This window comes from Pleurodeles waltl, chromosome 2_2, assembly GCF_031143425.1.
Source record: "Pleurodeles waltl isolate 20211129_DDA chromosome 2_2, aPleWal1.hap1.20221129, whole genome shotgun sequence".
NCBI lineage: Eukaryota > Metazoa > Chordata > Amphibia > Caudata > Salamandridae > Pleurodeles > Pleurodeles waltl.
In genome coordinates, this window is record NC_090439.1 from 1,156,000,810 (window position 1) to 1,156,025,783 (window position 24,974).

Consider the following 24,974-nt stretch of genomic DNA (forward strand, 5'->3'; position numbering starts at 1 on the left):
GCCTTGTTCACAGTAGGGAATCCACTCTAAGAAATTTAGCTTATAAAGAATCTTCTTGCATATTAAAAAAAAAATCTAAGTGTTTTGGAAACTTCAATCTGGCTATGAAATTGTTGGAGCTTGATCCACGCCTGATTCCATCGTTACCACCTCTTGTTTTGAAAAAAACTTTAAAAGAAATTACGTGGTCCAAAAGCTTCTCTTTGGACATAGGTGCTTGCCGTCCAAAGTGGAGACTGGCCAGCCTTACTAAAACAGCAACCTTCAAACATCCTCAGCCATACCTGCCCTGGAACCTTCCACATGGGGTGAAGCGCCTGTTCATTTTGCTGAGATTGGATAGATTACCTCTCAGAGAGCTAACCTCTAAATGGGATGGATCCAATAATAACTATGATCTTTGTCAATTGGGTATACAGAATGTAAAGCATGTATTATTTGTCTGTCCAGCTCTAGCAACACTCAGGAAAAAATGGTTAAAACCTATCTATCTGAATTTTTTATATTTGTTCTGCTGGAGAGGCCAAGGAAGCTGTTTTTAATCATCCAAATGAATTATTTTGTTTTAGGGCTTTTAAATTCTTCGAATCCTTTTTAAATGTTTTTTAACTTAAGATAACCGTGAGCGACCTATTAAGGCAGCTCCAAGAATTATTATCATTTGTTTTCCCTTGCATTAAGGGAATGGAGTTTTATTCTATTTCCATTATATTGTAGGGTAGAGCATTTTAATATTCTATAACACAGCCCAGATGGGCTGCGGGTTGGCTTTTGGGGATTTAAAAGATCACCTTACATTTTGGAATGTAAACGTACATTGCACAATTGTCTTTTTTAGAAAATATTAATGTTTAATGGGGCCTTTTTCTAAGTGTGGTCTCTTTCAGGGTACTGTCTTGCACTGTTTGATGCACTTTAGGCTTTTATTTGTAATGAGATTAAAGGGGTTGAGTCTTCCTGTTCCTAGAAGCTAATCCCTCGTTTTTAATTTGTCATATTGGTACATATTATATTCTGCTCATTGTGATACATTTCGATTTTTTGTTGTCTGAGGAGTATTACTGTGATTACATAATTTTTTAAAAAAAATAATTTAAGAAATCTTATTCTTAATGTTTTATGTCACTTGGTATTTGGTACGCGTGTGGACCTCTTAGGAGTTCCAATTCATGAAATAAATAAACTTGAAACTTATTTCTTCATATGTTTTGTATGCTCTAATGTATATTTTATTTAGCAGTTCAATAATGTTTACGATTTCATATGACATGTACAGGGAGGATATATATATATATATTTACTGAAAAGGTTACAGGGATGTTATACTTAGGTTCTGAATTTCCTCATGGAAAACCAAAGAAATTCAGCAGTTATAATTAGAGTTATTTCAAATAACTATAACTCGCGCCCTAAGGTAACTATAATTCACAGACCCGCCATGCACAGTTTTTTTATTGAATAATTTGACTGCTAATGTTTCATTTATATTTTTAATGACATTATACAAGTTGTCATGAGTGCTGTAATAATTGGGGTAATTAGTAGTGCATGGCAAGGGTGCGAGTTATAGTTACTTTAGGGCGCGAGTTATAGTTATTTAAAAAATCTCTAACTGCTGAATTTTTATGGTTTTCTACGAGTAAATTTAGAACCTAACTATAATGTCCCTGTAACCTTTGTTTTTTTTGTGAATTTCTATGGTTTTTAAAATTCTATTTCTAAATATAACGTCCCTGTAACCTTGTTTTTTTCAGTGAATTTCTATGTTTTTTAAATGTAAAGTTAGTTTGATAACTATACGTCAATCCAACCACCGTTGTGCACGGCCTTTGGCCTGTTTGCGGCGGGGTGGCTGCAGGGCCTGCCTGCCCTATAACCACCCTACCCAGTGCCATGCATGGCCTTTGGTCGTGCGCAGCCGAGGGTGGCTGAGGAGCCTTGCCATGACCAGGCTCTGCAACCAAGCCCTATAATCACCCACCCCTCTATCCCTCTTTTCTGCTCATTTCTTGCCTCTATCTGTGCCTTTTTGCCAATTTTTCTGCTCGTTTTATGCCTTCTGTTTCTACCACTCTTCTCGTTCCTACACTTTCTATGCCTTTCTGTTTGTTTCATTGTCATTTCTTTTCCTCTGTTTATGCCTTTCTATCCATTTCTTGTTGTCTGTTTATGCCTCTCTGTCTGTTTTTTGCCCTCTCTTTGTGCCTCTTTGCTACAATGTTATGCACATTTTTTACCATCTGTTTGTGACTCTTTGTCTGTTTCGTGTCCTCTGTTTCTGCCTCTCTGTCTGTTTTCTGCTCATTTCTTGCCTTCTGTTACTGCCTCTCTGCTTGTTTCTACCCTCTGTCTGTGCCTTTCTGCTTGTTTTATGCTTGTTTCTTGCCCTCTGTTCATGCCTCTCTGTTTCTTGCACAATGTTTGTGCCTCTCTGTACATTTCTTGCCCTCTCTTTGTGCCTATCTGCCCCTTTTTCCACTCATTTCTTCCCTTCTGTTGTTGCCTTTCTGTATAGGGTGAATACGTGTCCTGGATTTGCCAGGAGAGTCTCGGGTTTTCAACAGCTGCCCTGGCAGATTTCAGGAAATTAAGCTCATGCCCCGGTTTCTAGAGAAATGGACTGAAAATGGTAGACGTGCCTTTAATGTTTACCAAAGCAGGGATAGTTAACAGCTGGTATAAGACATTGAAGTGTCAGGCATGATACTGGCTTTAAAAATTGCAATTTATTTGTGTTCTTAGTGCTGATGAGTGACTTCATTCTGTGCTGATAAGTGCCTTCATTCTGTGCACTTGGTTAAAGTAAAAGTGTAGTCCTTCTTCTATGTTTGTGAAATGTCCCAGTTTTTGGCTTTAAAATTCAAGGTCACTCTATTTCAGTTCTTCTAATACCCTATTTCGGGCAATCTGGAACCTCTGGGGGAGCCTCAAGTCCTCCCCCCGCGATCCCATTGCTTTTGCACACAGGGAGCTGCTGGACATGCAGTTCCCTGCATGTAAAAGCATTTTTTTCCTCTATCTCCCTGCCCGTAGGCAGAGGGACAGAGGAAACATCCGCTCGGATTAAATGAATGCTGTTGGAAGCTAGCGTTAGCTGTCACTTGATGACACCTGTTAAAGCAAACAGGTATGTCCCAGGGGTGGGCACCTCAGGACATAGCAGGAGCCGGTCATGGGTAGTGGCGGTCCCAAGGGCCATCAGTGGTTCCTCAAGGGGGCTACGCAGCCCCCTTCAATAAAAAGAACCCCAGGGAGATGGTGGTCCATGGGGCTGCAGAGGCCCGAAACTGACATCCATTCCATTTTTTTATATTTGCCCAGGGGAGATGGTGGTCCCCGTGGATGCAGAGGGGCTGCACTGCACCCTTGCATACAGATAGATAAATGGCCCGGGAGGTGGTGGCCCCCCGCATTTACTTTCATTACAGCCCTCCCTCACTTAAATCAGATCTGTGCCCCGGGGAGGAAACGGTCCCCAGGGCTGTGAGGGGCCACCCAGCCCCCCCACATGTAATGTAATTAGAGCCCTGGGGAGGTGGCACTTCCCGGGGAGGCGGAGAGGCCCGGAGGGCCCACCGCATTAAAATATGAAATGCCCCCAGGACCTGACCCACCCAGGGGCTTGATAAAAAAACAAACGCAGGAGCCCTCGCTTTTTTTTATTTTTATAATTTTTGCCTCGATTCGCAAAGTTCGCGGCAATTAAAAAAAAAAAAAAGTAATTTTTAGCCCTGGTGGGTCCCTCTAGGAGCCCACAACCAGAGCTAAGGGGTCACGATGTTCGTACCCTGGCCCCTTTTCTTTATTTTTAACATTTTTTCTAGGACAAAGCCGAATCTCAAGATGGCTGCCAACAACTGATGAAGTGTTGGCAGCAAATCAGATCTCAGCAAGAGAAAGGGAAGGGTTGTGAATCCTTCATGTCCCTGTAAATACAAATTTGGATTTTCTTTAATTTGTCTAAAACTACTGAACTGATTTACACCAGATCACAAAAAGGTTACTTTCTGGATCAAGAGCTACCTTTCTGCCAAATTTGGTGTAATTCTGTCCAGTGGTTCAGGCGCTTTTGCTGTTCAATATCCCTATGAATGGGGAAAAGGCATTTTCTCGGTCCCCACTTGATGGATCACCCCAAAACCTTCTGTTGTGACGATTCGGCAACCAGCACCAAAGACATAGGCAGGTAAAAAACGCTTTTTCTACAGAAACTAGATGATATGCAGGAGGAGTTCTTGCAGCAGGCCAGTTGAAGCTTGAAGGCTATAGCTGGCGGTCACCAATGCTGACGAATAAATAACTTTCTTGTTGAAAAGTTACCTGTGTACAGAATCTGATTACTGCAAGTTGGCCTGTCGCTTATCATGGTAAGATTGCCTTTGCTGTGGTTGATATTGCTGATAACCTGTATCTATGTTAGTGCTGTTGGTGCTATCTATGGGATTGAACCTTCCAAGAATTATACTACTTGAGGTCTTTGTGTTGATACTGAAACCTGTAAAACCACCTCTTTTCCTTCAACAAGTGGGCTGCGAAGATATACTGCACACAAGGAAGTCCTGCACGACCGAGCGAGAAAAACGCCCCTCTTTTCTAACCTGGCTATCCATGCAGCAGTGTCTTGCAAACGTGTGCAAGGAAGCCCATGTTGCCGCCTGGCAACTGTCTAATACCGGCACACCTCGAGCTAATGTCATGGTAGCAGCTTTCCTTCTGGTAGAGTGAGCTCTCAAGCCCTTAGGAGGCAGCTTCTTAGCCAAAAAGTAGCACATTTTTATGCAGAGAACGACCCAGCATGAAATGGTTTGTTTCTGGACTGTCCGCCCCTTTTTTGCACCAACATACCCCACAAAGAGTTAGTCGTCCACCCAGAACTCTATTGTGCGGTCAAGGTAGATAACACTCTTTCTTTGGTCAAGCTGATGGAGATGCTCTTCTTCTTTAGAGGGATGCAGTGGAGCAAAGAAGGTGGGCAGGGTGATATTTTGACCCAGATGGAAAGGGGTCACCACCTTGGGCAGGAAAGAGGCAAGAGTTCTGAGGACTACCTTATCAGGATATATTGTGAGATACTGCGGTTTCGATGATAAAGCCTGCATCTCACTCTCCTAGCAGATGTGATCGCCACTAAGAAGGCTGTCTTGATAGTGAGCAGCCGGAAAGGACAATTATAAAGGCTCAAAAGGAGCACACATTAGAAAAGTAAGCACTAGATTAAGGTCCCACTGGGGCATAACAAAAGGCTTAGTTGGAAACATATGTACAAGCCCTTTTAAGAATCTCTGTATGATAGGGGACTTAAACAAAGACTGCTGATCAGGCAAGTGAAGAAAAGCCGATAAGGCAGAAAGATAGCCCTTAAGAGTCCCTAAAGAAGAACCCTGTTGGGCGAGAGACAGAATAAACAGAAAGATTTTATAAAGATAAGGAGAAAGAGGATCAATAGACCTCTCTGTACAATATAATACGAAACATTTCCAACAGCAGGCGTAAACCGTCTTAGTAGAGGGGCGCCTGGCTGCCAGAATGACATCACAGACTTCAGGAGGGAGGACATAAACCATCAACTGCCACTGCTCAATCTTCATGCATGAAGCCGCAGAGCTGACAGGTTCGGGTGAAGAACCTTCCCCTGCTGCTGCGACAAAAGATCCTCCCAGACAGGCAACCTGAATGGAGGACCAATGCTCATTTTGAGAATCTTTGGATACCAGACTCTGTGTGTCTAATCCGGAGCCACTAGGATTATTTGGGCCCAATCGTTCTTGATTTTCTTGACAACTCTGGGCAGAAGTGGTATGGGCAGAAATGGGTACAGGAGGCCTGAGCTCCACTCGCAACGAAAAGCATCGCCTAGCGATAACCACCTTAGAAACTCCAATGCACAATACTGCTGACATTGAGCGTTCTCTTCGGAGGCGAAAAGATCTAACCAAGGCTCTCCCCACTGCTGAAAGAGTCATTGCAACACCTCGGAATGGAGACACCATTCGTGATCCGCTAAGCATCGCCGGCTGAGGTCATCAGCTCTGGCGTTCAGAGAACCTGCCAGGTGTTGAACCACCAGGGTTATGCCCTGATGTTCCAGCCATGTCCAGAGACGTAAAGCCTTTTGACAAAGGGTCCATGAGCCCAGACCGCCCTGCTTGCTGCAATACCACATTGTAATAGTGTTGTCCCTGAACACCCGCACTACCTTCCCTTTCACAACAGAAAGAAATGCCTTTAATGCTAGCCAGATTGCCCGAAGCTCCAACAAGTTGATATGGAGTCGGGATCCCACCGGAGACCAGAGGCCCCTGATCTCCATCTCTCCCAGATGGCCGCCCCATCCCAGAAGTGACGCATCTGTCACTACTGTAACATCTGATTGGGGAAGGGAGAGGAGTCTGCCCTTGACCCAATCGCAGTTCACTAACCACCACTGCAGATCCTTTGCAGTTCCCCCGAGATCTGAACCATGTCGATAAGATTTCCCTGATGTGGTGCCCATTGGAACTTCAGGTCCCACTGCAGAGCCCTCATATGCCATCTGGCATGCTTGACTAATAGGATGCAGGAAGCCATGAGTCCCAATAGCCTCAGAGTCTGTCTCACCGAAATCCAGGATAGAGGCCAAAACATCGGTATCATAACCTGAATATCCTGGACTTGCTGCTTGGGAGGATAGGCCTGATATTCCACTGTGTCCAAAACAGCTCAGATGAAAGTGAGCTTCTGAGAGGGAGTCAGGTGTGACTTCGGCACGTTTATAGTGAACCCCAGAGAGTGAAAGAGGTTCACCGCCGTCTGGAGGTGGGTGATGAGAGCCTGGGGCATCGGAGCCTTCAACATCCAGTAGTCCAGCTAGGGGAAGACTGAAGTCCCTAACCTGCACAGATGAGCTACCACCACCGCTATCACTTTTGTGAGCACACGAGGGGCACTGTTAATTGAAAGTGCTTGTGGCCCACCTTGAACCGCAAGTAACGCCTGTGGGCAGGCAGGATGAGGATGTGAAAATTCACATTTTGCAAGTCCAACTCTACCATCCAGTCTCCTTGGTCTAGGGCAGACAAGACTTGAGAAAGAGTGGGCATCTTGAATTTCTCCATTTTGAGGAAGAGATTGAAGTCCCTTAAATCCAGGATAGGGTGGAGGCTCTTGTTCTTTTTGGGAATCAGAAGGTAGCGGGAATAACAACCACTACTTCTGACATCGGGACCCTTTCTATGGCTCCCGTGGCCAAGAGAGCCGTAACTTCCTTGTAGAGCAAGACCAACTGATCCCCCATCAGCCGTTCTTTTACCGGAGGGATAGAGGGAGGGAAAGACTGGAAGGGGAGGGAATAGCCCTTCTGTATGATCTGCAAGATCAATTTGTCCGATGTGATAGACTGCCAGTGAGAGAGATGAAATTGAATCCTCCCTCCAACTGGACAGACGTGGTCTTGCAGAACCATACTAGGAGGGCTTGGGCGCTGCAGATGAGGGGGACTGTGTGGTGGCCGACCTCTGGCCAGACCCCCTGGATCTGACGGTACCACGACCTCGTCCTCGCACAGGATGCTCTGAACCCGGAGGACGGTGGCTAACTTGTTGCTGGTGTGGTACAGCGCCCCTTCCAAAGCCTAGAAAGGGACGAAAGACTGCTGATGAGCCAGTGCTGAAAGGCCCAAGGATCTGGTCGAAGCTCGAGAATCCTTGAACCTCTGAAGTGTAGAGTCTGCCTTCTCACCAAAAAGTCGAGAGCCATCAAAAGGCATGTCCATCAAACTTGACTGGACATCCCCTGAAAAGCCAGTAGAACGTAGCCAGGCGTGGCGATGGAGGGCCACTGTCGAAAAAATCACCCTGCCCAGCACTCGGTCGTGTCCAAGCCACACCTGATAGTAAACTGGGCGGCATCTCTCCCATCCTTGACAGCCTGGGTGACAGTGTCCCGTACACCTTCCGGGACCTGGGGCAGCACCTGTGCCACTGTATCCCATAAAGTATGGGAAAAACGGCCCAATAGGCAAAAGGAGTTTACTGACCTCAATGCCAGGCTGGAGGAAGAAAACAACTTCTTTCCAAGTTGGTCCAGCCTCTTGGATTCCATATCCAGAGGGGCGGAAAGGAAGGCACCATGGGAAGTGGAGACTTGGACCACCGAGCTCTCCGGGGTGGGGTGTTAGGTGAAGAAACTAGGGTCATTTGGAGCCGGTCTATGACGGCGGCCGATTGTCCTATTCACAGGAGCCCCAGTGCTGGGTTTGGACCATGTTCCCAGAAGGACATCTGTGAGGGCTTCATTGAAGGATGACATCAGCTCCAATGTAGCAACCCCCAGCTGAAGCCCCTCCGTCAGGAGATTAGTCCTAACTGGCACCAAAGGCAAGTCTAGGTCCAAGACCTCAGCTGCCCTATGTACCACCATGGCATGAGATGCACCCTCCTCGGTAGCCACAGCAGGAGGATAGAGCATGCCAGCATCTGGAGAAGTATCCAGTCCACTGGCTTCCCCTAGATCCTCATACCAGTCCTGTTCATGCTACAATCCATATTCTAAAGGGTCCTCAGACCCCTCCCACTCCTCTCCTGTGCCTGGCTGTTCTGAATAAGCCTCAAGCACTGATCTGGGACTAATCAGCGCCGTCGGATTCGGCATCGTATGACATCGTTCGAGGTCCAGATCATCCGGAATGAGGTTGGGGCTACCACCATCAGTGGGCGCTAGAGGTGATGGGAGCGTCGACATCGGGCCCAGCACCGTGGGAGGTCGACTGTGACATACTGGTGCCGGTCCAGATCCACTATCGGATCCCAGGGTCCCCAACAGTGTTGAGGCCGAAGCTGCCGATGTAGAATCTGAAGGGGTACCTGCTGACCCCGCAGGGCCCAAAGACCCACCCGAGGGTGCAGCCCGCTCAAAACAAGGCGCACAGCCTTGTAAAATTCTTTGATTTGGGTGGCGGTCAATCCGGTCACCGGAAAAGGGGGAAGACGAGGAGTCTGCCTTGGTGCCGGAGCCGCGCTCGGAATGTCGGCATTCCCTGGACGCCTCCACAGCCGACGGGCATGTCGAAGTCGAAGCCCGCTTGGACTTCTTCTTCTTCTTGTGCCACTTACCTGAACTCTCCGAAGACCTAGAATGTGAGGAAGATGACTTGGAGCTCCTGGAGCGGTGCCACAACCTCCTCCTAGTGTAGGACCGGTGCGGAAGGAAAAGAACTGATGTATGCGCCTATATAGAAGGCCGCGACATCACAGATGGCTCCAACGACGCTGATGATGCCATGCAGAGCCAGATGCACGCGGATCCGAACGACGCCACCCGATGGCGTGCGCAGGGTGCTGCTCAGCAGGAAATTTCCAGATTCTAAGCTGACACCAGGGAATTCTAAGGTAAGGAATCCGTAGCTAGAAGTCTCTATCAGATACAGGCCCTCATTATGCCCCTGGCAGACGGCAACAGGCTGGCGGTACTCTTCCCCAAAATATGACATTGGCGGTTTGGCTCAAGCCAAACTGCCGTTGTACCACTCCATCCGACAGGGCGGTAACAGCCGCCGGGCTGAAGTCTTCAGTTTCCGGCCAGGTGGCCGTCGCTGTCCCACCGGCGGGATTATGACCCCTCCTACTGCCATGGTTTTAGTGGCTTCCCTACCACCACGAAAACCATGGCAGTAGGCACTATCAGTGGCAGGGAATCCTTTCCCTGACACTGATAGGGGTCTCCCTTGCCCCCCTCCCCTTCTCCAGGCCCCTCCCCCTCCCACTCCAGACCCCCACGACATACACGCACATTCATGCACCATCATACACATGCATACACACACTCATACCCACATTCACCCACGCATGCATACACACATTCACTCACACACATCCACACACTTACATACATACACACACCCATGCATTCACACAACACAACATACATGCACACTAACAACCATGCATGCACACACGCATTCCACACAGCACACATCCGCATGCACTCACACACAAACATACACCCACCCCCCCACACACACCCCCACCCCCCACCCCCACCTGACTTACCTTTTGTGAGGGGGTCCTCCGTTAGGAGACGGAACGGGGCGCTGCTGCCAGCAGAACACCGCCAGGCCGTATCATGCTGGCAGCAGCGCCACCTTACCGCCGTCCACTGCAATGACCGCAGCCGGAATTCCGCCAGCCTTCTGGCAGAATTCCGGCTACGGTCATAATATGGTGGACGGTAGGTAGCCGTGGTGACGGTGTTTTGGCGGTCCCTGCTGCAGCAGTAGGCAATCAATATCGCCAATGTTATAATGAGGGCCACAGTCTTGCTTACAACACCAGCAGCTTTGCATCATGGTGTAAGAGTGCAGGCGCTTGCGCTGGGCAGTGTATTGTGCGCCAGCGCAGGGAAATTACAGGAATGTGCTGTATATTGTTAAGCTATTTCCCTATCACGCAGCACATCCAGGTGACTTGCTGCGCTGCGTGATAACTGCAGAAATAGGTCCACTTGTGTTTGGGAATTCTAGTGAAGTAGGTGTGAGGTTTGTAATTTAGCAGCCTGTGACCAGGGGATGCTGATGGAAATGTGAGTCAGGACATTGTTACCTCCATGCCTAAGAAGGGAGCCGAAAGAAACGCTCAGTAAAGACACCTGGGATGCACAGAGCATAATCCTGACCAAGGAACGTGTTCAGCACGTCAGTCAGCAGAGAGACTGATAACATTCTGTACTTCCTGCCTGGGCAATACAACATGAAAATAAGCTTGGATATACTTTTCCTTCAGACAGGGAAACATCTTACTACTAAGCTGATGATGAAGTTGGCTGGTGTCAACCTAGCTAACGTTCCTACTTGTGAATAGACCATTAGAGACAATTTACATTTTTTTAGGATCAAAGGACAGTTCAGAGGCTAATTTTACAGGTGGATGTTAGCGAGCCCTCTTCCTCTTGAAGGCAGTATTCCTCGGTGTTCAAGCAGGTACGTTTATTAGTGAGTCTTCATGCAAGATATTCATCCGGTTTTTGGTGTTGAAACATCTGGCAGCCAGTGTGTGATTGTTTCTTTCTAGGGCACACCCTAAAAGAAGTGGGGGCCTGAAAATCCTGCACTGTCTGATTCACTTTCTCGCACTATATCTGATATCAATTTGGATTTTTATGAGTTAAAAATGTACATGAACATTGCTTTGATAATATAATCTAGCCTGTGTTTGGTGTTGATGTTATTGTGGCATTAACCGCTATTAGTACTTGTTGGATTATTGACTATATCCAGGATACCAAAAAAGACTTTTGAATGATCCAGAGTTTCTAGACCTTTGGGCATAGAACTTAGTTGTAATGAGTCCCAGGTGACAATTGTTCATTTACAGATCAGAAAAAAACTTGTCATTTCAATTTGTCACTACCAATCGCAGTTGGGAGTTTCACAACAAAAGAGGGTACCATGTAATCATTTGTAATGCCATATAAGGGAGGATATCAGATGTAATTTTTTTCCAAGCCATAATATCTTAAACCTTAAGGTACTACGGTATTATCGTTACTAGTCCGCCAACATAGAAAGGTGGCCACAATTCTAATTATTTGACATCATCTAGTAAAGCATGACCAAGTGAATCTTTCAGCATGATGAAATACCTTGTGTGCTCTGTAAGGACTGAAGCCTTGATTTTAAAAAGTGCTCAGTACTTACTGGTTTTCGCTTTGAGGAGTGCGCGAGGGGCAATTTTGGAGCTGGAATCTGAAAAGAAAAAATTCAAAACTTAGCAATCAACCTAGTAAGGCCCAGATGATGTCCGCATGTGCAAACATTTCCTTAGCGTTTCCACCAACCCCAGCTAAACCATAATGCTCCTCTGTCTTACGCAATAAGCTCCCCCCACAGCCCCCCCAGACAAGTAAACGGCTGATGCACAGCAGTGAAAATGAGACACAGTAACAAATGACCCCACAAATCATAAGCCTAGAAAAAGCAGACGAAGCAGGGACTGGTGTAAGCCATGTGGATATGCCAAAAATGGTGGGTCATCCAGCACTGCTACCACTTCATCCACATCAAGTATGATAAAGTGGATGTCTCCACCGAAGTACACTCCGGTGATTAGCAGTTCCTCTCTAACTCACTGCGCCATTGGTCCCATATAGAGAGCCAATAACAGCGGGGACAGCTGCCATCCCTGCTGAGTTCCTCCATATATGGGTAAGGGGTTTCCATGTAACTCCTTTCACCCACCCAGTGGCCTTGGGGAAGCTGTAGCCACTTATTATCCCATTGCGGATCCTCTCTTTAAAGCTGCAACTGTTTCAGAGTGGCAACCAGATATGGCTAGTGGACCCTATCAAATGCCTTCAGCATAGACCATGGGGTGGTCTGCAAAGGAGCAAATGACCCTGGTGAGGACCAGGCCCAGAGTTTAACAAAAGTTCCTGTACTACAGAAAGGAAAAGCTGTCATGTTCAGGTTATTTAAAGGGTTTTAGGAATCATGTGGCTGAAATGACTTCAGCAATCCGAATGGGTTTGACAAGACACCCAGCTAATTGTGGAGTGAGTTTAGTCACCTGGACACCCTGCAAGTATGTAAGGGTATCGTTGTCTTGCAGATCTTGAGCAGTATGGAGGTATACCGCTCAAGATCTGCAATATCTTTAAAGACGTATCTGAAGACTGCTGCCTTGCTAATTCTGTCACTATTTCTGTTGATGTGCAGCTTATAAGCCACCTTTGCCCCTCCCCACATAAAATGTATCGTGTAAGTGTATCAGTGAAAATTCTACCCTGTGTACGTCGAGCAGTTTAGGTTGGGTACACACTGCTTCTATCTTATGGGCCCATGCCCCCTAGTGCATTTGGGTAAGGCTTTAAGCTCCTTTACTTGCCCTTTCAGCTCCACCTTCTTTTTCTCTTGCAGTTTGTTATTGGCGGCAGAGATAGCAATCACTTCTCCTCTAACCACAGTCTTTAGTGTTCCCCATACAGTAGCTATTGAGAACTCCCTGGTGCCGTTATCTGTTATGACATTTGTGATAGTGTAGGTGATTGCCAGGACATTTTCCAGTTTGTGGATAAGGCCATCACATAGCCTCCATGGTCTTGATACTTGGTGGGCTGGCTGTACCAGTAGAGAAAGAACATGTGGGGGATAGTCTCATTGAGAGATGGGCTCAATGGACACCTCCCAGACTTGAGCCCATAGTGCAGGTGTATCCAAGAAATAGTCGATGCGTGTGTACGTTGTATAGGCTGCAGAGCAGTAGGTGCAGTCTCTAACGTCTGGGTAATTTCCACAGGTCCTCAAGCTCCCCTTCCCACTACTACACCAACCCTCTTTGTGATAGGACCCTAGAACTGCTGGCTCCAGAGACTCAAGAGTCTCCAGCACTACGCATAGCAGGAACTGTTCCTGGTTCTCATTTATGCATAGCTAGTCACAATAGTGAGTGGTTGGCCCTCGACCTGAATGTGGTAGGCCTATGCTTTCCCCTTTATCTCAGCAACCTTACAAGTACCACCCCTCAGAAGCTTCAGGAGAAGAGAATAGCTACCGCCTCCAATTTCATCGAGCTGGACGAAAGGTATTGCTGTGGGTAGTGGCAGGATTTCAGCCCCTGCCAGTCCTTTGCAAGGTGTGTCTCCTGGATCAAGCAGTCCTTAGAAAGATAATACCTTACAGGGTAGCTGTGGCTTCTCACATTGAAGCTGGTTATTTTAACATTAATGGTTGCTACATGGGGGTATCAGTGGATATCATTGAGGCCCAGCCCAATGATACAAGATCCTCCCAGATGGGTAACACTCACAGACAGTTGTGTAAGTTAGGGGACGTGGCTATATTCGCAGGGGGAAGGACTATCTTGTTCAACTGTTATCAGTACTTCCCCTAAATGAACCCCAAGCAAGAACATGAACAGGAAAACAAGCAAAGGGTCCAGTCACTGTTGAAGCCCATAAGGAAAGTGCAAAAGGCAAACCCCAGACAGAGGGCAGGCAAAGCAACATCAATTTTCAGTCAGGAAAGTCCCTACCTACTAATCCCCTTATGCTTTTAGAACAGGGAAGGGGGAGTCACACGCTGGTGGTGCAACCTGGCATATGTGATACAAGACCAGATCCTAGCGTCACTCTGAATCTTGCCGGACAATCGTTAATTTGAGTTTGCCTAGGACTGCCTGCCTCTCCTGAGCCATGGTGTCTGGATCAGTTCGTAGACCCTTAGGGGATCTTGTGACCTGCTGCCATTGTTGTCTTGCAAGATCTTTTTTATGGTTCTCGAGGGGTACTCTCTGGCAAATTGAGGAGCCAGTGTGCTTCCACTGATGTTTCGGCTTGGTGCTTATCCTCCCAGCGGAAGATGATGCAGAATGGAAGGCCCCAGCTTCAAGTGATGTCTTTGTTTTTGAGGTGCTTCATGATAATTTGAAACGCTCCACACCTCTGCAAGGTCAGCATGGAAAGCATGGAAAGGTCTTGGAAGAGTGAGAACAAGAGAGGTGGAGTATCTTGGACCTTCCAGAGAATAGTTTGTTCAAGCTGAAAGTCATGAACGCACACAAGACTATCCAATGAACCTCTGTCCATCCCGGGAGGTCCAGTCTATGAACTCTGTTGAGTTGAACATTGCTGTCAGGGCTCAGAACGTGCCAGGAGAGGGCCTACACCAAGACCGCTGCATCCATTCCCTCCATGACTGTCAATGCCCCACATATGCAAATGTTATTCCTGCAGGATCGATTTTTCAGGTCCTCTGTTTGGGCCTGCAGGGCAGGCTGCTGATCTTGGGGGCGCAATACTTCTTACTGCAGGAGTTCCAATTCTTCACATCTTGTGGTTTTACCCTCTTTAAGAGTGGATTCCTTGTCGCCAGCCACCTAAAGGTCTTGTTTCATCTTGTGGAGATCTTGCAAGAGCTTGTGATTGACATTTTGGCGTTTTTCCATAGAGACTCAGTGAAAGCTCTGGTCTGGGGTGCAGCATTGTCTCCTTGCGAGGGTGTCCTTGGGTAGTATTTCCCTCTTTTCGGCCCATGCTGGTCGAGCGTGTGAACATGTCTTTTAAGTTATAGTCCTTCTTCCGCTTAGATATAGCCGTTTTTGGTACTCTGAGCTGCTAATGCTATTACAGTGGTGCAGTCTATGGGGGTCATTCTGACCCTGGCGGTCTTCGACCGCCAGGGCCACGAACGACTGAAGCACCGCCAACAGGCTGGCGGTGCTTCATTGCCCATTCCGCCGCGGTCGGAAAACCGGGTCTGGCGGTTTCCCGCCGGCTTAGCCCCGGCTGGGCGAATCCTCCATGGCGGCGCTGCAAGCAGCGCCGCCATGGGGATTCCGACCCCCTTCCTGCCAGCCTGTTTCTGGCGGTTTTCTCCGCCAGAAACAGGATGGCGGGAACGGGTGTCCTGGGGCCCCTGGGGGCCCCTGCACTGCCCATGCCATTGGCATGGGCAGTGCAGGGGCCCCTCACAGGGCCCCAGTATGCTTTTCACTGTCTGCTTAGCAGACAGTGAAAAGCGCGACGGGTGCAACTGCACCCGTCGCACACCTGCAACACCGCCGGCTCCATTCCGAGCCGGCTTCTGTGTTGCAGGCCCTTTCCCGCTGGGCCGGCGGGAGTTCCCTTGGCGGGCGCCCGCCGGCCCAGTGGGGAAGTCAGAATGGCCCCCGCGGTCTTTTGACCGCAGAGCGGCCAATTGGCGGTTCCCGCTTGGCGGGGAATGAGGGCCTATGTCTTCGTTGTTGGGGCTGAGGGACCTCTGGATTGGCCCAATAAAGTGGTCACCACTCCTTGGCACAGCCGTCACCACTGGGTAAAGCGCAGTCATAGCGTGTGCCACTGCTATCCAGTCCAAGTTTGCACCCATGGATCCTTTCTGCAGTGACCTTCTATGATAAGGAGTGGGCTTCATGGATCCATGTTCCCAAAGGGGAGGGTTCTGCTACTCTCACTGTCTCACTGCCATATGTTCTTGTTATCTGCTTCACGATCCTCTCTTGCCACAACGTATGTGTGTTCCTATGTGTCTAACATCTGCGTAGAGAGCAGTCTGTTACCCTGCTGGGTGTGGCTCAAACAACCCATCTCAAGCATTGTAGGTGGCAGCGAAGTCTGCACAGGCCCTGGATTCTAGGTCAGAAGCAGCCAGTCACGCCGCAGGCTCTGTCTTTGCTGAGGATGAGGCAGCGTGCCTCACCAGATTGAATGGTTTCCCGGAGGTTGGTCTACATGGCCTGGGGAAGCCCCAGCCACTATCTTCACTTCTGTGGGGCAACCCAGGCCTAGTGCTCCGTGTCTCTTCTGGCGGCCATCATCTTGAGAGCAGCAGAGATTAGGCCGCACCCACTTTGTTCCCAGTAATTGGCAGTGCTGGTCCCTTGAGTCTTAAGGCCTAGTTCTGAGTTGTGGAGGTGTTCACACCCCACTCTCTGCATCTTTGGTCCCTGTGCTCCTAGCTATTGTAATGTAATTTGCAGTTGTGGGCAGAGGGGCAAAAGGAGTATCTTACACGCCTGCCATCTTGGCCACACAGTCCCATATTTAGGATTAAGGAAAAGTTACTCACCTGTCATCCTAGTTCTCTTTCAAGGGACTCTTCATCAAAGTCATAAGCACTGAATTGTTCTGCAACAAGCATTTTTACAAACAATACATTTATGTATATCAATCTTGTACAACAGTACAGTACATACATGTTTTCAGCCTCTAAAGCAAGGATAAAATGACCAAATTTCATATAATTTTAACTTTAAACAAGAAGCCAAATACGTAAAATTTCTGTCACTGATAGCAAAGTGACCATAGAACATTTTTCACAGGAAATGAATGTGTGACACTTTTAGTCTATAGGGTGCAATGAAAAGCAAAGCATAGTAGAGAAAACTGGCACTGTGCTTTTAAGAAACTCACAATACACCCTGCATCCCATCTTGCCTCACAGGTGACAATTAGACCAGGTAATTTTTTACGAAAATTAGAGGTTCCTGGGTAAAGAATTGCTAAAAACTGTCTTATTTCTTATGTCTTACTTCTTTTTTGAGCAGGTTAGAGGGTTGCTTATGAGGTTGGTGAGAATTTCCCTGGAAGAGAAACAGGATTACACATAAGAGTAGCTTTTCCTTCTCTTCCAGGGGATCCTGATCAATAGTCATAAGCAAGCCCAAGCCCATCTCATAAGGTGGACAAGAAAAAAAGAACAGTTTTAGCAATCACCCGAAAAAGTCTACCCTATTGGACTATCCGCTCTGGAATCTGAGTATAGACAATAATATGTAGTAAAAGAATGAATAGATAACCAAGTGGTGGCTTTACAGATTTTTGAAATGGGAATATTTCTAAGAAGTGCTGTTGTAACAGATTTTCCATGTGTGAAATGCACTTTAGGTCTACCAGAGTCTTCTTTGCTAGTTGGTATGAACGCATTATACAAATGACTATCCATCTAGAAATGGACTGTTTCAATGATGGTACGTGGTAAGCCTATTCTTACTGGACCATAATTTACAAAAAGAGGGTCTGATTGCTGTATATCTTTTGTTTTGTCTAAACAGAATTTCAGAACTCTTTTTATGTCTAGAGAATGTAGAGATGTCTCTGCTGGAGTTGATGGAGTAGGAAAAAATGTAGGTAACAAAATGGTTTGGTTGATATGAAATTCTCAAACAACCTTAGGAAGAAATCTGGGTTGCATTCTCGTTACCTTTATTAATACAGAATATTGTGTATGGTTCAGTAGTACATAATGCCTGCATTTCACTAAAACAATAGCGACTAAGAAAGCTGCTTTCCATGTAAGATGTTGTAAAAAAGGCTTTATTGATGGGTTCAAAGGGAAGAGATCTCCTATTATGACAGGACAATGTTAAGTTTCCAAGGAGGGAACGGTACCTTAACAGGAGCTAAAACATTTTAATTCCTTCTAAGAAATCTTTAACTACAGGTTTTCTAAAGAAAGTTGGGTTGTGATGGAGATTTTCTAAAGGCATTTATAGCTGCAAGGTGCACCTTAATATTAGAAAATTGTAAGGCAACCCTTGCCAGAAGAAGTAGGTATCACTTTTACTTGACACAATAATGGACCCTCTTCCACTTAAAGGCATACAATTTTCTAGTAGAAGTTCATTTAGCCTTTTGTAGAAAGTTCATGCAGTCTTCTGGAAGGCCTAGATGGCCATATTGGAGGAATTTAAGAGGCAGGCTGTTAAGTTAAGTGATGGAAGGCTGGGATATTAAACCTGACCTCCGTACTTGTAAAGGAGATCTTGTCTGCACCAAAATCACTTATGTGGTCGCTCTGACAGGTTAAGTAGGTCCGTACTTGTATAGTCGATTCTATCTGCACAGAAATCTCTTGTGTGGTCACTCTGACAGGTGAAGGGCGTCTGTGAACTACCAATGAATAGCACATTCTGGTGCTATCATTATCATTCTGGTTTGGACTTGTGGAATTTGATAGCAATTGCCTGTATGAGAATGATCACAGGAAATGCGTAAAGAAATTTCCCTGACTGATCTATCAATAGGGCATTGCCTTTCCACCGTGGTTAATATGGATGCATGATCTTGTCATTTTCTGTCATTTACATCTTACAAATATATATGTATATAGCCAAAGCCTTTAAAAATGTCTAGCAAGACTTCATTGTTTGGAACCCAATGATGGTTTTCTTGAACTAATCAGATGAGGGACTCTGCTTGTACGTTCTGGACACCTAGAGAATCAAAAGTCCTGGTTATTAACCATTTCCCTATGGTTTGAGATTTGAGGAATAGTGGTCTCAAGTGTGTTCCTCTCTGCTTGTTCAGATAATACATTGCTGTCTGAAAGTTTGTTGTTCTGGATGGGAGAAAAGACTTCAAAGCCATATAAACGGCTCTCAGTTCGAGAAGATTGCTAAGGTAGATCTTTTCTTTGTGCCACCATGATCCCTGGGTTTGTAAGTGCCCCATGTGAGCCCCCATTCTTGAAGAAATGCATCTGTGACTAGAGTCTGAATTGGAAGATCCTTATGTAATGAAATCCCTTTCAGTAGCTTCTTTGGCTCTGCCCACTGTGGAAGAGATTGGATTGCAGACTGTGAGACAATCATTTTCATTTCTGAGTTATGTGAGAATTGATTTCACTGGTTCTCTAGGAATTGTTGTAAAGGACTCATGTGAAGTCTTGCATGTGTAATCAGAAAAATGTATGAGGCCATCAACCCCAGTGGAAATTGAATCTGTTGTGCCATTGCATGAAGAGTGTGCAAGAGATTATGACGCTTCAGATGCATTGATAACAACCTCCCTTCTGAAGGATACTTTTGTGGACTGTATATCAAGTAGTGCTCCAAGGTACTGTACTTTTTGCACTGGGTAAGTTGTAGATTTCCTGAGGTTTACTCGAAGACCCAACTGTTGAGGCAGGTATGAAAATGTTTCAGTCTCTCCACTGATAATATGCTGTTTATTAGCCAGTGTCTAGGTAAGGATAGACAAAGATTTTTTGCTTCCTTAGATGGGCTGCAATGATGGCCATACATTTTGCAAATGTTCGAGAAGCTGATTTTGGTGTGAAAGGAAGGACTTTGCATAGGAATGTTTGGAGCCTACCATGCATCAAAGAAACTTTCAATGTTTTGATATTGTCGGAGTAAGAAAGCAGGCATCTAGAAGATCTATTACACAGATCCAGTCTTCTTGATGTAGTTTGGATAGGTCTGGAGTAATGTTAGCATCCTGAATTTTTCTTTCTTTATGTACTTATTTAGTACTTGATTATCGAGAATAAGTCAGAATCCTTCTTTTGGTCCTCTTTTTGAACCAGAAATTATCAGGAATAAATATTAAAACCTCTTTGGTAATAAAGAACCTCCTCCACAGCTTTTGTCTGCAGAGGACCGTCGACTTCTTTCTGCAGAAGAACTTTCTGATATGGCAATGTTTTGGCTGTTGAAACAGAAGGAGGAGGGGACTTGAAATGAAGACAGTATCCATTCTGAACTATATTCAAGACTCATTTGTCTGCTGTTATGAAACGTCACTGCCATAGATGCTTAACAATTCTTCCCCCAACCAGAGTGACTGACAAAGAAGGTGGAAATAGTGAATCATTGTTTTGCCAGAGGTTTTTTTGAGGTTGCTGTTGGCTTCCTTTATATCTAGAGGATTTATGAGAATGATAGGGTTGTCTCTCTTGTTGCTGGTTATGAGGCCAGTTAGGGTTTGAACCCTCTGAGGAAAAAATCTCCCACTGTATGATATTCTTTTCTTTTTTTCTAGACCTGCAACCTTCAATGTGTCTATTTTGGTCTTCATTCAAGACATTTCATCACCTGCACGATATCCAAAGAGTGGCTAACTCAGAATTTCAAATTGTACTTCTGCTATGAGTCTAGTTTGTTTGAGCCAAGATTTCTTCAATGCACAAATACATGGCAGTAGTCAAGTAATACCAGATCTGGTGTTTCAGGTGCTACAGTTAGTATCCGGGTTGAGACCAGACAGCCCTCTTTAAAAATCTCTTGAAAGTCCTGCTTGTTGTCTTTGGGGAGTTTTGCCGTACATCTTTTTAGTAAATACCACAACGACATATATCTCCCCACAAGGGTGGTAGCCCAGGCAACTTTCATTGTAGATTTTGATGTTTCACACATCTTTTTCTCCATTTAACCTATCAGTTCACTCTCAATCAATCAATCAACATTTATAAATTGCAGCAAATCACCCATGAGGGTTTCAAGGTGCTGGAGATGTTGGCTGCTGCAAAGTGGTTTGATCACTTGAACATCCAGGTCTTTGGTTATTTCCTGAATTGCTGGGCGACAGTGCTGTCCTGAGGTGCAGGGGAATATTCTTCCATCCGTTGGTTGCGAGGTGCGAGAAGGAAGGCCCTCTGCCATTGGTTCGGCGGATCCGTGAGGTGTCCATAAGGGAGAGGGAAGCAGATCGAAGGTGTCTGGTTGGTTTGTGGATGGTCAGGCATTGGTTAATGTATGCTAGACCTTTGTTTTGCAAGGTCTTATAAACGCAGGTCAGCATCTTGAATTGGCATCTTATCTGAATCAGGAGCCATTGTAGTTTCTTGAGATGGGATGTGATGTGGGACCATTTTGGGGAGGTCAAGTATGAGTCTTATCACTGAGTTTTGTATTTTCTGGAGTCTCTTAAAGAGGCATGCAGTGATTCATATGTACAGCGCATTTCTGCCAATGTGACAGTCCTTCTGTGGTATTGGCTGGGAGCCACCTAAAGATTTTTCAGAGCATGCAGGGGGTGTGGAAGTAGGTGGATGAGACTGAGTCATTTTGTTTCCTCATGGATAGCTTGCTATTGAGGATGATGCCAAGGATGCCGGCATGGTCTGTTGGGACAGGGGCCACCAAGTGTTTTTCCTAAAGATTAGGACTTTCATCATGTCCGTGTTGAGTTTGAGACAGTTGTCCTTCATCCAGTCCACATTGTTCCTCATGCATCTGTCTTTAGCTGGTGGTATGGAAAAGGAAGGACCCACTGTATGAGATTTCCTTGCTGCTGCTACAATCATTGAATCTGGAGGCAGGTATGATATAAGGACCTGGTCAGGCAGTCTATATTTTTTTAAGAAGACTAGATCCAACAGATTTCACTGATGCAGGAGTGAGGAATAGTAGCATTACATTGTTCCAACAGGTCAAGAAGCACAGCAAGTAAGGGTCTTACTGTTGCTCTGTGATATAAGGTTAAAAAATAAGAGACTAGGAAAATAAATGTAGTGTGGCCAGTGAGCTGCCAACACTGTGTACAGAGGTGCTGAGTTATAGCAATTTCAAAGTGGTGTGTAAATGACAAAGTTAAGGTATAAATATAACTTTAGAATTTTGAAAGTTTGTGTAGTTTAAATTTGGTTTGTATAGAAGGAATGAATAAAGTTTTCCTAACTCTATCATTTAACCATTGTCCTTTTCACCAAATGTCAATGTTTTTTTATTTTTAATAAAACAATCTTTAAAATCATAGAGTGGAGTGTCACTGACTGGAGTGTCATTAAGTGGAGGGTGATAGAGTACAGTGGAGGACAGAGATGTTGACTGGAGTGTCGTAGAGTGGAATGTTATAGAGTGTCATAGAGTAGAGTATGTCGTGCCGCGGCCCACCACAGCCTGAGCGGAAAGATCAGCACGGGACACGGTTCCTTTTCTCAGCCGCAGGGCGTGCCGCGACCCTTTTTTCCGATATTATCTCACGCAAGGCCCTAGATTGGGCATTGGGTCTCGGCGAGTTCAGGGCGCAACGTGCCTTCGAAATTAGGTGGCACCCCCCCACTCCCTCACTTACCTGGTGTTACTCGTTCTTTTCTTTGTCTTCTTTCTCCTTTTCTTCTTTCCTTTATTTTGACAAATAGGAGCCATGTTCTTCTTTCTCTCAGCATTCCTTTCTTCTACCTCTTTCCCTGCATGCATTAGGATCCTTTTCTAAAATGGTGTATTCATCTATGTTATCCTATGGTCCTGCCCAATCCAACATGGCGTTTATTTTTTTCCTGTCTGTCACTTCCTGTTTTAAGGTATATAAGGAGTGGGATTCTTGCTCTCCTTGCGCTGCAACAATTCCTTTGGTGGTGATCACACTCTGGTTGTTTTTCCTCCAGCCTTTTTCTTCACCTGTTCCAGTTTCTTCTAGTATTTGATTTCTTTTTATTGGAAGACTTACCTTTTTGTGCTTATTCTCTTTTCCAGGGAGTTCAAGCCATAGAGGTTTTTCCCTCTGGGATTCCTTCTGGAGGGCATGGACTGCCTTTTGACGTCCCATTGTTAGCAGCACCGTGGCTACCAGAAAGGGCTGCCCTTACCTTGATTTAGACAGAACCTACAGGGATCGAGACCACTCTGCATTTCCAGTTGGCCTGAGTTGTAAGCGATGAGTGCCCTGTGACAGAGTAGCGCACAGTGGAGTGGCACAGAAGAGAATAGTGTTGGATGGAATAGCGCAGAGTGGAATGTCGTAGAGTGGAAAGCGTGGACTGGAGTGGTGTAAATTGCAATTGCGTGGAGGGGCATAGAATGGAATGGCATAGAGTGGAGTGGGGCAAAGTAGAATACCTTAGAGTGGAGTGACATATAGCATAGTGAGGTAGGGAGGAATAGTGTTGAGTGAAGTGGTGTAGAGTGGAATGGCGAACAGTGGAATAGCTTAGAGTGGAGTGGCATGGAGTGGCATACAGTCGAATGGAGTATAGCGGCAAACCTTAGAGTGGAAGTGGCGTACAACAAAGAGGCATACACTAGAGTGTTGTAGAGCGGAATTGCGTAGAGCGGAGTGACGTAAATGAAGTGACACACAGTGGAGTGGTATAGAGTGGAGTGGCGCACATTGGAGTGGCGTACAGGGGCAGGCCTACAGTAGATTAGCGTAGAGTGGAGTGACATACAGTGGATTACCATACAGTGAAGTGGTTAAAGTTGAATGGCGAAGAGTGGACCGGTGTAGTGTGGAGTGGCTTGCAGTGGAGTAGTGTGCAGTGGAATAACACAGACTGGTGTGGCATACTGTGGAGTGGTGTATAGTGAAGTGTTGAACAGTGGGATGGGGTGTAGTGGAATAGCCTAGAGGGGAGTGGTAGGTTATAGAGTAGAGTGGCATGTTACAGAGTGGAGTCATGTGTCGTACACTGGAATGTCACACAGTGGAGTGGTGTACAGTGGCGTAGAGTGGGGTGAAGTGTCATGCAGTTGAGTAGAGTCTAGTGGTGCAGTGTAGAGTGGAGTATAGAGTGTAATGTAGAGTGGAGTACAGTGTCTCAGAGTTGAGGGGCATATGGTAAAATAGAGTGGCGTAGAGTGCAGTAGAGTGGTGTGGATTAGCGCAGTCGAGTAAAGTGTCATATTTTGGCATACTGTTGAGCAGAGTGGAGCAGCCTAGAGTGAAGTGGCATGTCGTAGAGTAGAACAGACTGGCATACAGTTGATGGCATGGCCTGAAGTGATGTGGAGTCGAGTAGCATGTTGTACAGTAGAGTTGAGTGACAAGAGTGGTGTGTGGTATAGTGGAATACTGTGGAGTGGAGTGGCGCAGACTGGAGAGGCATAGAGTGGAATAGCGTAGAGTGAAGTACTGCATAGTGTAGAGGTTTAGAGTAGGGTTGCGTGAAGTTGAATGGCTTAGAGTAGAGCAGCGTACAGTGGCATTAAGTGAAATAGTATACAATGGAGTGGCGCAGAGCGGAGAGGATTACAGTGGAGTACTGTAGAGTGTAGTGGCATAAAGTGGAATAGTGTACAGTGGAGTTGCGCATAGGGAGTGCCATACAATAGAGTGAGATGGAATCAAGTGCAATAGAGTGGAGTGACATAGAGTGGAATACTGCTGTATGGCCACTTTACTGATGTCTCTGGGCACATTATTTTAGCAACTAGGCCTGCTGCTTGTGCCCTTCAGCCTAGTAACATTTTATTCTACTTCATTTTATTATTTTAGAATCTGCCACATTTGGGGTGATGTTTTATTTTCTTTATCTAGCTGTCAGTCGCCTAGGAAAGCATTACATTTCTTACACTATATTCTATTCACTATGTGCTTTCCTCAAGGCTGCAGCGAGATAGGATTGTCGGCACAAGTGGTACACTGTGGGCCTCATTCTGACTCTGGCGGACGGCGGAGGCCGTCCGCCAGGGTACCGCCGCTGAATGACCGCACCGTGGTCAAAAGACCGCAGCGGCCATTCAGACATTTCCTCTGGGCCGGCGGGCGCTCTCCAAAAGAGCGCCCGCCGGCCCAGAGGAAATGCCCCTGCAACGAGGACGCCGGCTCAGAATTGAGCCGGCGTAGTTGCAGGGGTGCGACGGGTGCAGTTGCACCCGTCGCGTATTTCAGTGTCTGCTTAGCAGACACTTAAATACTTTTCGGGGCCCTCTTACGGGGGCCCCTGCCGTGCCCATGTCATTGGCCCCGCGGCACCCCCTACCGCCATCCTGTTCCTGGCGGGCGAACCGCCAGGAACAGGATGGCGGTAGGGGGTGTCAGAATCCCCCATGGCGGCGCAGCAAGCT

General features: G+C 46.3%; 1 protein-coding gene across 2 annotated transcripts in view; it reads right to left on the reverse strand.

The window, feature by feature from the left end:
* LOC138274931 (uncharacterized) overlaps positions 1-24,974 on the reverse strand; it is a 779,592-nt gene that overhangs the window by 426,286 nt on the left and 328,332 nt on the right. For both annotated transcript variants that reach the window (XM_069219061.1, XM_069219055.1), the window contains one exon: positions 11,669-11,716. In XM_069219061.1, coding sequence (XP_069075162.1) covers positions 11,669-11,716 — 48 coding nt within the window. The remainder of the gene's footprint in view (positions 1-11,668; positions 11,717-24,974) is intronic.